The 14,769-nt window shown below is 39.3% G+C and overlaps 1 protein-coding gene across 1 annotated transcript in view; it reads left to right on the plus strand.

Moving 5' to 3' along the window:
* The window catches only part of LOC102224280 (protein kinase C epsilon type-like), a 132,611-nt gene that overhangs the window by 94,920 nt on the left and 22,922 nt on the right, over positions 1–14,769 (plus strand). Inside the window, exon 12 of the mRNA XM_023327440.1 lies at positions 12,056–12,194. Within this exon, the coding sequence (XP_023183208.1) occupies positions 12,056–12,194 (139 nt within the window). The remainder of the gene's footprint in view (positions 1–12,055; positions 12,195–14,769) is intronic.

Raw genomic sequence — 14,769 nt, forward strand, 5'->3', positions numbered from 1 at the left:
CAGAAGCCTACGGACCAGAACCACCAGGCACCGGAACAGCTTCTTTCCCACAGCTGTCACGCTTTTGAACGCCTCCTGACATAAAACATAAACTATAAGGACTGTACTCCCCTATCCTCTCATACAACAATAACACATGGACTATCCTCACACACACACACATCACGGACTGTTTTCTTCACACACACATACAACCTGTAAATTTTATCTGCCATTATTTATCTTGTATTATATTATATACATATATAATCCATTCCCTAACATTCTTGTATAATCTGTATATTCTGTATAATCTGTGCATACAGCTCCCATATTTATATTTATACACAATATCTATATCTCTTTGCTATAACCCCTTATAGTCCATACATACATAGTCTTGTACATTTGTGAATAAATATTTATATCTCGTAGAGCACTTCTGGATAGATGGAAACTACATCTCGTTGCTTGTACTTGTGACAGCGCAATGACAATAAATTTGAATTCTATTCTATTCTATTCTAAATTAACCCTAACACAATTTTTTTAAATGTCCTCCCTACACTTTGGAAGCCAATAATCACTTAAGGAATGATTACACAACCTTCAAGTATTTTCCTCTGTAATTTGTGTAAATGTTTCCAAATGGCTAGAGTTGACATTACATTTTATACAAATGATCTTAAACACTCAAGTAAGAACATTTTACCAAAATGCTCTTAAATATAATCACCAAACAATATTCTTAATGCTGACAGAAAATGCTGCAAACAAATGTTCAAATGAATTCTATATTAGTCTGGAACAGCTGAACTATTTATCATTAAACTTTGATTTGTTTTCTAGTCAAGCTCAATGCCAGTGATGTCTTTAATTTCACTCTACAAGAAAATAAAAAAGCAGCTTGATAAGTCCACAATCTTTACCTACTTTCCATGAAGATATTGAAGGTTTTAAGAACTGTTTAAGAAATAAAAGCACCACCTTAAACCAGTGCTAACATCTTAAAGGATTTTTAAATATTTCCCCAAACTAATAAAGATATATCTGTAAAAAAAGTGAGTAAACAGTTACAATTGATTTTTAATACATTAATCCAGAATACCTGTTTTGTCTTCAAACTGTACTTTTTGGTCTGATCATAATTGTTACGTAAGGAGATGCTGATCATCCTCTGTGTGAATCTGAGGTCACAGCAGTGAGGACTGACAGCAGACACACTGAGCTTTGAATTTGTGGTGAGCTTCACAGTAAGCAGAGACATTCGACACCCCGCTGTGGGGTTTGAGAGGACTATTAATAAAGCACTATGAAATATCAATGGGTTTTTTGACTGATTCAAACATTGAGGCTAAGAATTATAATCTGGTGTATTGGGTATATTCTGCAAGATTTCATGATAGATGCTGCCATGAACAGGGAAGCAAATGGTGACAATAACAATCATATTCTTATGAATTAATACGTTACCATTTCATGTTCCTATTTGATCAGCAAATCTTTCCACATGGGAATCATTCTAAGAAGTAACAATGCTGGCCTTAGCATCTGATGCTTTTCAGAAGCCCTTTAGAAAGGCACTAAAGCAAACAGGCCTTTACTCTAATGCCTTTGGATCAATTGAAAATCTAAAATACTAACAGTGGCCAAACCTAAGCGGCATTATCCAATGCTACACTAAAATAACCCTTAACAGTGGAACTCCACCGCTTCACGGCTTAGTATTTGGGAATTCGCCTATTAGCGTGTTTTTCTGTAGAACATAACTTCAAATTATTCAAGGAAATTTTGACTATGAATGTATATATATATATATTTTTTTTGTAGCGCATATCTATGTTTTAAAGTAAACACAGCCATAGAAGCTAATGTACCTCAACGTAATGCTAGTTGACGTGCTATTGACTGCCGTTTGCAAAGCAGGCGCTGATTGGCTGTACCCCAAGAGTGAAAATGAGGAAGGCCTCTGAGGCAGAGCCAAGTCCGTTCCCACTGTCTATTGACGCATATTAAGGCTCTGGTCCATCCTGATCTTCTTCATGAACAACATACTGTATATGTGTTTCTCATATATCAATTTTATGGAAATCAATGCCGTTAACTCAAACTCAAATGTTGGACTCAAAACCTTTCCTGCAGACTTTAATGCAGAGTTTCCCCCAGAAAACTAGCTAAGCCCACTGGTCAGGATACTGAGGCTGTCCACCAGGGTTTTGTATTAAAAGATGTACTATATAAAAGATGAACTATAGAATCTTAAAAACAAGTAAAAAAATACAATGAAAATAAGTATCAATTATTTGCACTTCTGTTAAATCCAAATTAAGTCATCAGTTAGTAGATCTAAAAACATAATTTAGTGCTGATCACATTTAGAACTGGCCCAAGGCATAAATGAACTAAGAGATTTTCAATGCTGCTAAATTTGATTTAATGGTTTCAGCATAGATAAATTAAAAAATTATAAATTGTTTAACATTTAAATTTAAGATTTTAAGGAGCTGTCAAGTTTACTTTGTAAAAGTTCAAAGTACAATCTTCATAGTTAGATTGTTTTGTTACCATAGCAACAATCTGCTGCAATGAGTTTAATCGTTGAGTTTTAGCTGTTCATTAATGCATCTTACAATTACATTTGACTGCTCGGTCAATTAAACTAGGTCCCCTCTTCCAGATTTCACAAAATCCATGGTGAAATTCTATTAGTGGTGCTGATGTTCTTAGCAGCAACAGGGGTCCTTAAGTCAAATTCTGCTCAAGGTCTCATTCAACATTGGGCCGGCCCTGCATGATAAGCTAGACCCGCTGCACAGTGCATCTCTGCAGCTGGATGCATTTATGTGACTTTAGTAGCTCTTCTATTTTGTGTCTGTTGAGTTTTTAATGAGTGCCATATCAGCTCTTTTAGAGCCAAAACTCATTTTGGTTGCCCGGGCTTCATGGGACTAGTTATTCTGGTCTCCGCGTGGCCGCACAGCAACTCTACTTGACTCCAAGAAGACAAAGCATTTGATATGAAATAAAGCAAAATAAAAACAAACCAGTGTGCTTTCACGCGTGGAGGTGAGCATGAAAGCTCCTCCACCGGCTGAATCCCCAGGTCCACTAACACAAAATGAAGAGGAAGCGTGTTTGGAAAGGTACATTTATTACAATTAAACAGCAATTTAAAGCGAAGCTCTCGATTTACCGGTCGATCTACGTTCCCACCCTCATCTATGGTCATGAGCTTTGGGTCATGACCGAAAGAACGAGATCGCGGATACAAGCGGCCGAAATGGGTTTTCTCCGTAGGGTGGCTGGGCTCTCCCTTAGAGATAGGGTGAGAAGCTCAGTCATCCGGGAGGGACTCAGAGTAGAGCCGCTGCTCCTTCACATCGAGAGGAGCCAGTTGAGGTGGCTCGGGCATCTGGTCAGGATGCCTCCTGGACGCCTCCCTGGTGAGGTGTTCCGGGCACGTCCCACCGGGAGGAGGCCCCGGGGAAGACCCAGGACACGCTGGAGGGACTATGTCTCTCGGCTGGCCTGGGAACGCCTTGGGATTCCCCCGGAGGAGCTAGAAGAAGTGGCTGGGGAGAGGGAAGTCTGGGCCTCCCTTCTGAAGCTGCTACCCCCGCGACCCGACCTTGGATAAGCGGAAGAAGATGGATGGATGGATGGACAGCAATTTATAATGACTCAGGAAAATAAGAAATCTGACAGTCTCACATGTTGGAGTTTCTTCATAACAAAAGAGGTGATGACGTTACTTTAAAGGCATAGAATGACTCTACTCTTTACTTGGTTTGCATTTGCTGAGACATCAAGGGTCTAAAAGACGTCAAGTGTTTGTTTTTCAAATATGAATAAGTTAATTTCCACTAAAATGGTCACCAAGAATTTCTCTTTGCTGCAGTTTCTCCTTGCAGCTGTACAGTGATTCACCTTGTCACAAAGTTCCCATTTCACCCCATATATATGAAGAACCAAATATGGCATTAACTAAAAATTGATTTAGAAATAAATCAATAGCTCATTAAATAAATTACTGACGCAATAAGTAGTTTAACCAAAATGAATTAATGTGCAATTAAATGCAACAAACTAAAAAAACAGTACAACTTATAATTGATATCAGACATAAATTCATATTTCAATTTCAGTTTTTTGATCTTTTAGTTTATCTTTGCGCCTTTATTTTCATTTCGATTTACTTTAATTGTTGGCAGATGTGAATATTTTTAATATATCATTTTTCCTGGTCCATTAATGTTTCACATATATTTCCTCATAAATATATTTACAAAATAAAGTTTACTTAAAAAGCACACTTTAAAAATTGGTCTTGGTAGATAGCAGTTCTGCTCCACCACTCTCTGCCTGTTAAACTCAATTTTACTTTTAATGTATAAAATAAAACCTTGAAAAAATGCTCAGAATCTTGGCTTTAATAACAGTCTGAAGATGTTTCTGTGGGGATTGGGAAAAGTTCTGTTTGCAGGGACCAGTTCTGGAAATATTATTTTTAAAAAAGGATACAGAAACTGTAACAAGAATGTCTGTCAGGATCCAATCAGCTACAATTTACTCTGGCGGTTTCTCAGAACTCTGCCTTTTCTTTTTTTGGAGCTGCTGTGGTACGTGAGCCTGGACCAGCATGGTCCAGGCTCACGTCCAGTCCTGCTGGTGCCTGCGGACCAGGACTCATTGTTTCACACAGTTGTGCGACAATTGTTTTATTAATGAATTTAGGAGGATGTGGGGGTGTAATCATAATGTCTCAACACTATGAATATTATGTGAATGTGTTTCTTAATGGCACCTTATATTTAATAGTTTTTTCTAATTAAATCTTAGATGTTTTCTCTGCTGAATGCAGTAAATAAATTTTAATAGCATTGTTATTCTCAATAAATGAATGCTACAGGTTTTAAATCTATGGTCTGTGTTACAATTCAATCATTTCTAGGGGCCCCTGAATGTCTGGAGGGGCCTACAAGCAGCTACTGAGTTTTCTTTGCCTTGATATCTCAACCTTACAATTCTAGATCTCTCAAAGGTACTAACATCAACAATTATGTAGAGTTTACCCCTCTGAGTTTTTTTGATCTTTAAAGCAGTCTGCAGCCAAGTTGTTAAAGAGGTTAAACAGAAGTAGCAGGGCTTATTTAGTAAAATAAAAGCAATTTTGCCTATTTCTTAACATGCTTTATAACCAGCGACCTTCTCTCCTGTGGTCTGTTTAACAACTACAGTCTCAGATCAACACAGCCCCCCAGTACTATCAGCAGCAGAAACAGCAACATTAATATGTGTTGTCGCTATGTTGTTGTAGTACGGTGTTTCAAGATCTTGTTCAATGTGCCCCTTTTTAACTTTGAGCCCCTACCCTCCAAAGCTCTTTGCACGACCCTGGAACTAGCAGTATTTCTGCGATATTAATTACAGAACACATCAGTTCAGTGGCTCCGTGTGGAGTTTGTTGTCTAAAATCTGCATGTTTTAGCTGTAATTCTTACATTTGATAGTAAACATCCATTCATCATTGCAAAATTATTCAGTCGGTTTTCTCTCGTTCTAATTCTCTTCGCAGTGGCTCTTGAACCAGACTGAGGCATAATGTCCGCTAATAGCCGTCTGGTTTGTCCACCTCCAGAAAGAATTTGTTTTAGATGTGTGTGTTTTAAATAGACTGCCAGCAGTTGACAGTCTGAAGCACCAAGATTAATGCTCCAGTCTTTCAACATTGCTTTTCCCTGTCACGATGTTTTGATAGTGAGTATTACTCTGTTAGCGGGCCTCACACACACACACACACACACACACACACACACCCCCACGTTCCTCACGTTAACTCATGCGGGTCTAGCATATACCTGGCTCTCTCTCTCTCCGCCTGTCAGCCTGCCTCAGTCCTGGCCCATTTTGTTGACCAGAGGCGGATGAACAGCAAGTGTTTTGGGAACATTACGTCCCAACTTTCGTTCTTTCTCCTCCTCCCACTTTTTCCTCCTGCCTTGCTCGGCCCTCCCTCCCCTCATTGCGGCTCCCAGCAGTGCTGCGGCGCATGCTCTCTCTTTCTGCTCTGGCCATGCAGCCTGAGGTGATGTTGGGAGGAGATCCAGTTCACGGAGCGGGTTCTGACTGGTTTCAGGGAGGATGTTTGGATGAACAGACGGACACACAGCTGTTGCTGAGCTTGGCTCTTCAAAATGTACTGCCATCTCGGGTCACATTTTATTTAGCCTCTTTCAACCATTAAAACATAGTTAATTAGCCTCCAAAGCATCATTAATTAAGGATGATTCATACTTAATAAGCTATAAATTAACACATTTATTAATGCTTCACCCAGCACTGATAACTAATTCCTCCCAAAACCAACATAGTCAATGTTTGCTCATTCTTAATTACTCATAAATTAACTATTCTATATACTGTGTATATGTTAAAACTCAGATATACACATAACATAAATATACTTTTACAACATGTTAGACGTGCATTAATGGTTAGAGAATGTTTGAAATGGCTCTGTAATAATCCTGCAGTGCATCCATAGTCAAGGCAGTTCATCATTTTATGAACCCATCTAAATCTAAATATTAATGCTTTACTAGTTATTGTTTATTGGTAAAGAATTAATAAATGTTCATTTATAGTATATTAATCATGAATAATCCTTAATGATATTTTCAAGGTTAACTAACTATTTATTAATAGCTAAATAAGGCGTCATTATAAAGTGCTTCCCAAATGTGATTTTTTTTTTTTACCCCTTCAGGGGGTCTTTTGTGGGCTCTAGTGTCCTTATATGAAAGTAAGCTGACAGGAAAGGGGGAAGACATGAGGCAAATGTTGTCGGGTCTGGGAGTCGAACCAACGACGGCCGTGTCGAGGACTCAAGGCCTCCAAATATGGGTCGCGCTATCCCCTACGCCACCACAGCACGCCCCAAATGTGATTTTAACAGTACCTGTTCATTCAGGTTCCTGTTAAATCACACAAACATTCATCAAGTTTCTGTGATGTTAGAAAAAAAATTAAAATAATAAATCATGTCAGAACTTTTTTTTTAATAATGTGAGATTAATATTTTAGAGTTCACCATACAAGCTAACAAAATTAATTTGATTTAATATTATTTATTTAGAATAATGTTGCTACTTAATTTTAGTCAATCAGAACTGAAACGTTTAACTGCCAAAGATCGGAAATAAATTCAGGAGTGATATGTCATCATAATGAAACATATTCATGTTTTAACAAGATATTAAACTTGTTAAAACAAAAATGTTTCTCATTAAGATGAGCCAAGTTTGTGATTTTAATGAGATTCAAAACTCAGAATTTTCTAGAAAGATTGTGAGTTCCTGTTACAATCTTTCTTATTTAAAAGAGAAGATATTTAGATTTTAATGAGATATAAATGTTCAAACTAGCTTTGAATATCTCTGTGCATCCCTTGTTGAGTACGATTGGTTCTCGTTGAAATGAATTGCTCTGATTTATTATTTTTCATAATGCATTAATGCAACTTATTGTATTTTTTTTCATCTTTGATTTGCTTGTTTGTTTTGGACAAAGAAAAATGTTTGTAATGTTCTAAATCCTGGAAATTATGTTGCACTGAAATCTTAATAAACAAAATTTAATAAACAAAAAATGAATTCCAAATCTTGTTAAGATGAAGTTTTCTCGTTTCAATGAGACTCTGTTCCTGAATTGATAATTCTCCAAACCTTTCAGACTCCAGTCTGCATCCATCTGGCTAAAATCTTTACTGTCTCATTCATCTCATTCTATCTTATTGATCTTATCTTATTGATAGAATGAGATTAAAAATGAGTATTTTAAAAATATGCAATTTTTTTAATTAGATGTTTGAACTCTTTGACACTAGAAAATGAAAACTCTTCTTTAACCATTCAGCAGGTCATAACTCGCAGGTGTTTGAAACCTTCATGATAAAAAAACAGTTCCATCTAAATTTCAGAAACCCCAGATCATATGGCTTCCACCATCATGTTTTACTGTGGGTGTGGCGTTCCTTAGGTAGGATAGAATGTTGTTTTTGTCTATGTTTGGTTTCAAGACCAGAACTCATTCTCACAGAGAGTTCTGGAATATTTTGTGACCCATATCCAGACCAAACCTGTCCAGTCTCGAATTTTTGCCTGGAAAGTATCGTTTTTTACCTCCCTGTCCCACCATGCTGATAAAAGTATCAGTGATACTTAGTAGTTTAGTATTTTCCCATAAACGTCCCGTATAATCCCCTTTCCACACATTTAACAGTGAGTACATGAGTGTAATTTGCAGCGCTAAGCCCCTCCTCCTGGCCCTGATTGATTGTTTTTGGTGCATCTCTTCAGATGGCAGTAGCAGATCAGAGAGTTAAGTGGAGCTCCATCTTTTCACAGATTGTTTGGCTCATAAACTATCATGACATGGTGACAGTTTTAAGAAATATGTAAAATATATATGTATATATATATATATATATATAGATATATAGATATATAGATATATATACAGTATATATATATATATACTTTATAAAAGCTACATAGTGCAGCTTTAACTCTTTGGATTTGTTTTGTATCCTTGTCCTGAATCACATCTCTGTACAACAGTCCCTTTGGTTCTTTGTCACCTGTGTGGATGAAGGATCTAAACAAGGAAATGTAAGGAAAACGTCTAGAAACACAACAATTTTGATCCAGATCCAGTTCTTCTGCTTTCCTCCCACTAGTAATGGTTTAATTTCATTAAACGTTGACTCCAATCTAAACTTCGTGATTGCATCTTTCCTAATATATATATATTTTTTAAATAACAACTAAAAGACTTGAGTTTATTGATTTTAATATCCTCTCTCGGTGATGAGCCTCTCACGCTCCGATCCCTCAGATAAATATACCAGGAGGCAACACGTTGTGAATGTTTGTGTGTGTGAGCAGATGTGTGTTTGGAACATTTAGTCACCCAGAAGAGGCAAAGGACAGCTGAAAGGGGGAAGTGGTGGCCGATGGGGATGTAATGGAAAAATCACTCTGTATTACAGCGAAACACAGGAAATGCTCTCAATTGAGCCTGATTGCCTCCTGCGCCTCACAACGGCTTCTGTTTATTGACAGAGCATCCTGAGCAATATTAAAGCTTCTTTAGAGAAATATAACAGTGGGTCTCCCAGGGCAACGGGGGCTCTGTGACACCAAGGACAAGTTTTCATCAGATTTCATCCTCCAAGGGCGCCCAGACAAAGTTTACCGAGTCAGGCTGAGACGGGGGCCGTTGGTAACATAAGGTTGGTGAACCGAAACCATAACCAAGCAGATAGAGGAGTTTCAGATGCTGCTGCTATGTACAGACAAAAGGAAATAATATATAACATCATCTCTTAACTAAAATAATGGACTAAATAATTTTTTGACAAAAGTGATTATTTTTGCCTAAAATATCTTTTGGAAAGAAAGAGGAGGTGATTTTTTTATTTTTTATCCAATTGTTGGACAAAATTCTTTTCAAATGTACAAAGTTGATAACCTACTGATAAAGAAATGATGGAACCTCCAAATACACTGTGTATAACGACTACTGTGTTTTGAAAAGTAGAATAAAGATTTTATTTGTGTAAAACTGCCTGGAGGAACCTGGTCTCATTTTGTTATTTATCTTCAAGGATATAAAGAAAAATTTAAAGAGAATTAGGCTGCGGTTTTCTATTTCTCTGATATATTCATGTGTTTGTTACCTTTTGGTTAAATAAATAACAGTGAGACTTACTGGATTTCTTTTCCAATTTAGCACTGTTTACAAGTACTTTCATTAATATATATTCTAAAGAGTAAAGAGAAATTAAACAATAATTGTGTTTTTTTATATGATATTGGTAGGGCGTTTTGATCTCCTCCAGCTAAGCATTTTGTCTCAAATATCATTCTATTATCTCAGCTGAACACCTGCAGCCACTTAATATTAAATCTTCCCCTAGCGAGTTGATGTGTAATACAACGATTAACGTCAGCGGCTGTTTAAATTCAATCTGCAATGCGTTAAATTTATATGTCACGTTTCTGCACGATTGCAGCTGACCTGCTTCATCTCGTGCAAGTCGCTGGAGGCCGGCAGGTTTTAATCTGTTGTCTGGGAGACTCCAGAGCAGCGCTGCAGTACAGCAGGCTGGGGGGGTGGAGAGGGACGGACATTTTGGATGTAAGTCGGAGTTGAGGAAAATTCAAATGATGCAATTCTGCAAAAACAATAACATTGTGAAAACAACCGCCAGGAACTGTAAAAACCGAATGCAAAAGTATTACCCCAAAGAATGTCCACATTTATGCTAGCCTGGTGAAAATCAGCTTCTACTTCTACTCCTCACTTCTTACAGAGGGTCCGGACCCTCAGCTATGGAGAAATGATGGCTTCCTGGAGGCTTGGCCTGGTGGGGGTTTTAAGTGTCCCTAATGTATCCCGATGACCTGTGCAATGCGCCAGTTCAACGCTAAGAAGCTTTTTGGAAACTGCCTGCACTGTAAACAGCCGTCTGAGAAGACAGACAAGGTGAGGCGGATATTCAGCAGGAGAAGAATTGTTTAAACAAAAACATTGGCTGTAGCGTTTGGAATGTCTCCATTATTCCAAAGGCCAAGTCCAGCATGAATGAATCAAGTCACAAAGTTTTAATCATCTCAAGCTAACTTTTTGAGCTTGTTAGTGAGTTCCTTGTACTGCATTGGTTGCCAGTGCTGTGATATCATTTAGTATCTGTTGGCATGACCAACACGGGCTGAACGGCTTCCTTCACTTTCGCCACTACTGTTGCTAAAACTACAGACAGACTGATTCTAAAACAGAGCAGAAGATTTGTGTCATCAATCACTACTTCTCCTGTTTTCTCAGTGTAAAGTTTACTGGAGGAATCCAGCTCAAAGGAAGAAATTCCAGACAGAGCATTGAAGGGAAATGAGAATCAAGTGGAACTGTGTAGAAAGGCCAGGTTAGATTTATGTGCTACTTGACGTCGGCCTATCAATTGAAGTCTCAAGAAAACACATGGAAATTTTTGGCTGTTAAAGTTCAAGGGGTGTGAAAACTCCTGCGAATGTCTAATTTGTTGTTTTCTGGTTCTTCAAGAAAAGATCAGCCTGGAGGTTTGCTCGTTCTTGACCTCTGAATCCTGAAAGTCAGTTATTGATTATATTGTTTACCATCCACTGACCCCAGCATGACCTAAGGCCAGCTTTGCGTCATCTGCCATGCTGTGATATTCGTCCTCTAGACCTGAAGGATGTTAGCATACTAGGGATTTTTGCTTACTTTGCACGATATCCAGATACCTCCATAGCTGCTGATAATAAATTTTCTCATTTACTGGAGAGAGAAACATAACATGGTAGCTGGGTAGGAAATGTAGGATTTTAACAATTTTTCTTTGTTTTGATACAGCTTTTGACTTTTTCTCCTTTGTTTTAAGTTTTCTCCCTAAAAGTTTTCTCACTGCTGCTCCAGGGGAAAACCTCTTAAAACATGATGGGGGAAAAAAAGAACAAGCTTTCCACTAGCAAATCCTAGCAGCTCCTGATCATGGTTTCCAAATTGTTGTTTTTTTTCTTAGCATTTATTTTTAGGACTTACAAAAACAGAACACTTGCATAAGTCCCCGGTGCAGAAGCACGCTCACTATGTCTCCTCTGCTGCCTGTCGGTGCGACCGCGCTTTCTGAAACACGCCTCTGGGCTGAATGATGCAGCAGAGTTGTTGACATTTTTCTAGCAATCAACCATCAAGCGAAGAGCGTCTGTTTTCACGACCGACCCTGTCGTCTGTCAACACCACAAGTCTTATCTCAGAGACTTCTTTCTGTCTCTTTCTGTTTTCCCTTTGTGCTGTTCAGCAATCAACTTTCTCTTCTGCAAGTTCAAATCTTTTGGCTTCCTGTGGGACTTGTAGTGAAGTTATTTAATTTGTCCCTCAGCTATCCAGTGTTTCATCAGAAGCATTCATGGAATCACATCACATTAGATTTATTTTGCATTAAATATACAGCAGTGAACATTGATTTGGGGTAATTGTGTTCTTTGCTCTGCAGAGACCTGAAACTGGACAACATTCTGCTGGACGCAGACGGTCACTGCAAACTGGCAGACTTTGGGATGTGCAAGGAGGGAATCCTGAATGGAGTCACCACCACCACCTTCTGTGGGACGCCGGACTACATTGCACCAGAGGTAAAAGGTCCTAGAAAATTACACAGTTTGATTTTTGGGTCATTCTCTGAATTTGGTGCATTTTGTGTCTCACAGGTTTATCTCAAAGATTTTAATATAATGCAAACCACATTTTTGGAGAAAATCAATAAATGGAAATATCCATGTGTCTTGGTAATATAACATGCAAATATATTTTAAAAATTATGTTTTGAAAAATTTTATGGGTTGTTGAAGCGTAGAGGTCAGCCAAATGAGCAGGTCCCCACTGACCAATGTCAATTTTTCAATGAATATACTGTATAACAAATAAAAATAGCCAGTAACTGTAAGTTATTTCTACTAATATAAACATTTCAGGTATACTTTAACCTAAATAAAAGAAATATGAGAAAAATACATGAATTATTTATAAAATAGCACTTTTTAATCATGTCCCTCCAGTTTTGTTCAACCCCGTAACAACATACCAATCCCTCCTTTTTATAAATAATGGTTCAGTCCAATTTCCTCAGCACCCTGGAAGTGACGTCACTTAAGTCTTTTCCCGCTCACACCGTAAAGAGATTTAAGTGTTAGGAAAGTTTCTTGCCTATATTTGATTATTTTTATCCGTAGATCATCATTGTCAAGCTCAACCTTTCAACACTTGAAAGGTTGAGCTTTGAACCTTTCAAAGGTATAAGTATTAGATTTTACACAAATGTAATCATATACAGTGTTTCATGAGTAATTTTCTGTGTTTTGTACACATTTTTAATGTTGTGGATTTTAGCTATGTTTAATTTTACAACTGTTAGCTGCTCATTGGGAGCTATTACTTTGCAGTTTCAGGGTTATTGTATTTTATTTAATGTATAGGTGTTGGGTTCTGCAGGGGAGTGGTTTCTCTACATTTACAGGGTGGCAGGCAGACGGGATCCAGCTGGTGCTCATCAAGACCAATCAGCGAAGGCCTTTAATAGGAGCGGCTTCCCTGAGGCAGACGCCAGATGATTTTGCTTCTATAGTGGTATACTCTGGCTCTCTGTGCTGCTGTTACTGTGTTTAGCTTGTTCTGACTCCTCTCTCATCTATTCCCTCCTCAGAGAACCAGCCCTGATCAACCCCTCGTGCTCAGTCTACCTAATTACCTGGTCCTCGCTGCTCTGCTAAAACTAGCTCCTGGATACCTCCACTACCACCAGCCGCTGCTGCCTGTCCACCCTCAGTCTCATGCTGGAACTCCTCCCCCCGGAAATCCCACACTGCACCGACTGCTGGAAAACCCATGTACCCACCTCTGCTCATCCTAACCCTCAGACAGTAAGCCATCACCAGGTTACACCACCATTCCCTTCATTTGCTTCCCTGTTTAACCACTCACCTTTCCTCAGTTCCTCCTCTGGCCCGGTTCCTCCCTGCTGCTGCAGATCAACGCCTCTCTATTCTCTCCCCATTTGCACTCATTGTTCAATAAATCTGTTAAACTGCGCTTGGTGTCCGTAGTTGTTGCTTGCCTTCGAGTCCTGGTAACCCCTCACCATGACAGAATCATCTGGCCAATCGGACTCTGCAGCACAACTACGGACTGCGCTGTCCGAACAGGGGGTCCTTTTGGGCAGGCATGATGCCACAATTAATGCCATGTTGCATCAACAGAACTCCATGCTTCAGTATTTACATCAAATGACTAATCAACTCCAGACTTTACAGGACAGGCTTCCTCCAGCTAACCCCGCTCCCATTCCAGCTCCCGTTCCAGCCCCTGCTCCGGCCTCAAGTTCAGCTGCTCCTGCGCCACCTCTGTCCCGTGACGTCATCACGCCCACTCCTGAACATTACTCAGGTGAGCTGGAGAAAAGCAAGGGTTTCCTGCTTCAATGTGCGTTAGCGTTTCGCCGCTCCCCACGCTCATTTCCCGATGACGCCAGCAAAATTTCTTTTCTTGTTGGGTTACTAAGAGATCGAGCGCTTAGATGGGCTGAGACTGTAGTTGATGAAGAGAACCTCATTTATTATTCCTATGAGGAATTTATCGATCTCTTCAAACAAACATTTTGTCCCAAGCTTGGTGAAGAAGCTGTCTCAAAAAAAATCTGGAACTTAAGACAAGGGAATAGATCAGTGGCTGATTTTGCCATTGATTTTCGCACCCTTGGAACAGAATCAGGTTGGAATGAAATAGCTCTTAAAGGAGCTTTCCAACATGCCCTGAACGACAAACTGAAAGATGAGCTGGCATGCCGGGATGCACCAGACTCTCTAGACGAACTAATTAACCTGGCCATCAAGATTGATAACAGAATTAGAGACAGATTCCGTCCCTCAAATCCCCGGCCTTCTTTGCCTCCCATTAGGAGGGGTTCTCCCAGCCCTGACTCGCCCAGTTCCCCAATCCAGAACCCACCAGAACCCATGCAGTTAGGCCGAGCCCGGCTAAGTCCAGAGGAACGGCAGCGCCGTATATCCTCAGGTTGTTGTCTTTACTGCGGCTCCCCTCAACATTTCATCTCCTCCTGTCCGGTTCACCCAAAAGCCCTCGCCCGCCAGTAGGTCTGGGGGTCCTGGCGGGCAGATCTAAAGAGAATGATTACCTCCGGCTAAGTCTTCCTGC

This window comes from Xiphophorus maculatus, chromosome 22 (genome assembly GCF_002775205.1).
Source record: "Xiphophorus maculatus strain JP 163 A chromosome 22, X_maculatus-5.0-male, whole genome shotgun sequence".
Taxonomy (NCBI): Eukaryota; Metazoa; Chordata; class Actinopteri; order Cyprinodontiformes; family Poeciliidae; genus Xiphophorus; species Xiphophorus maculatus.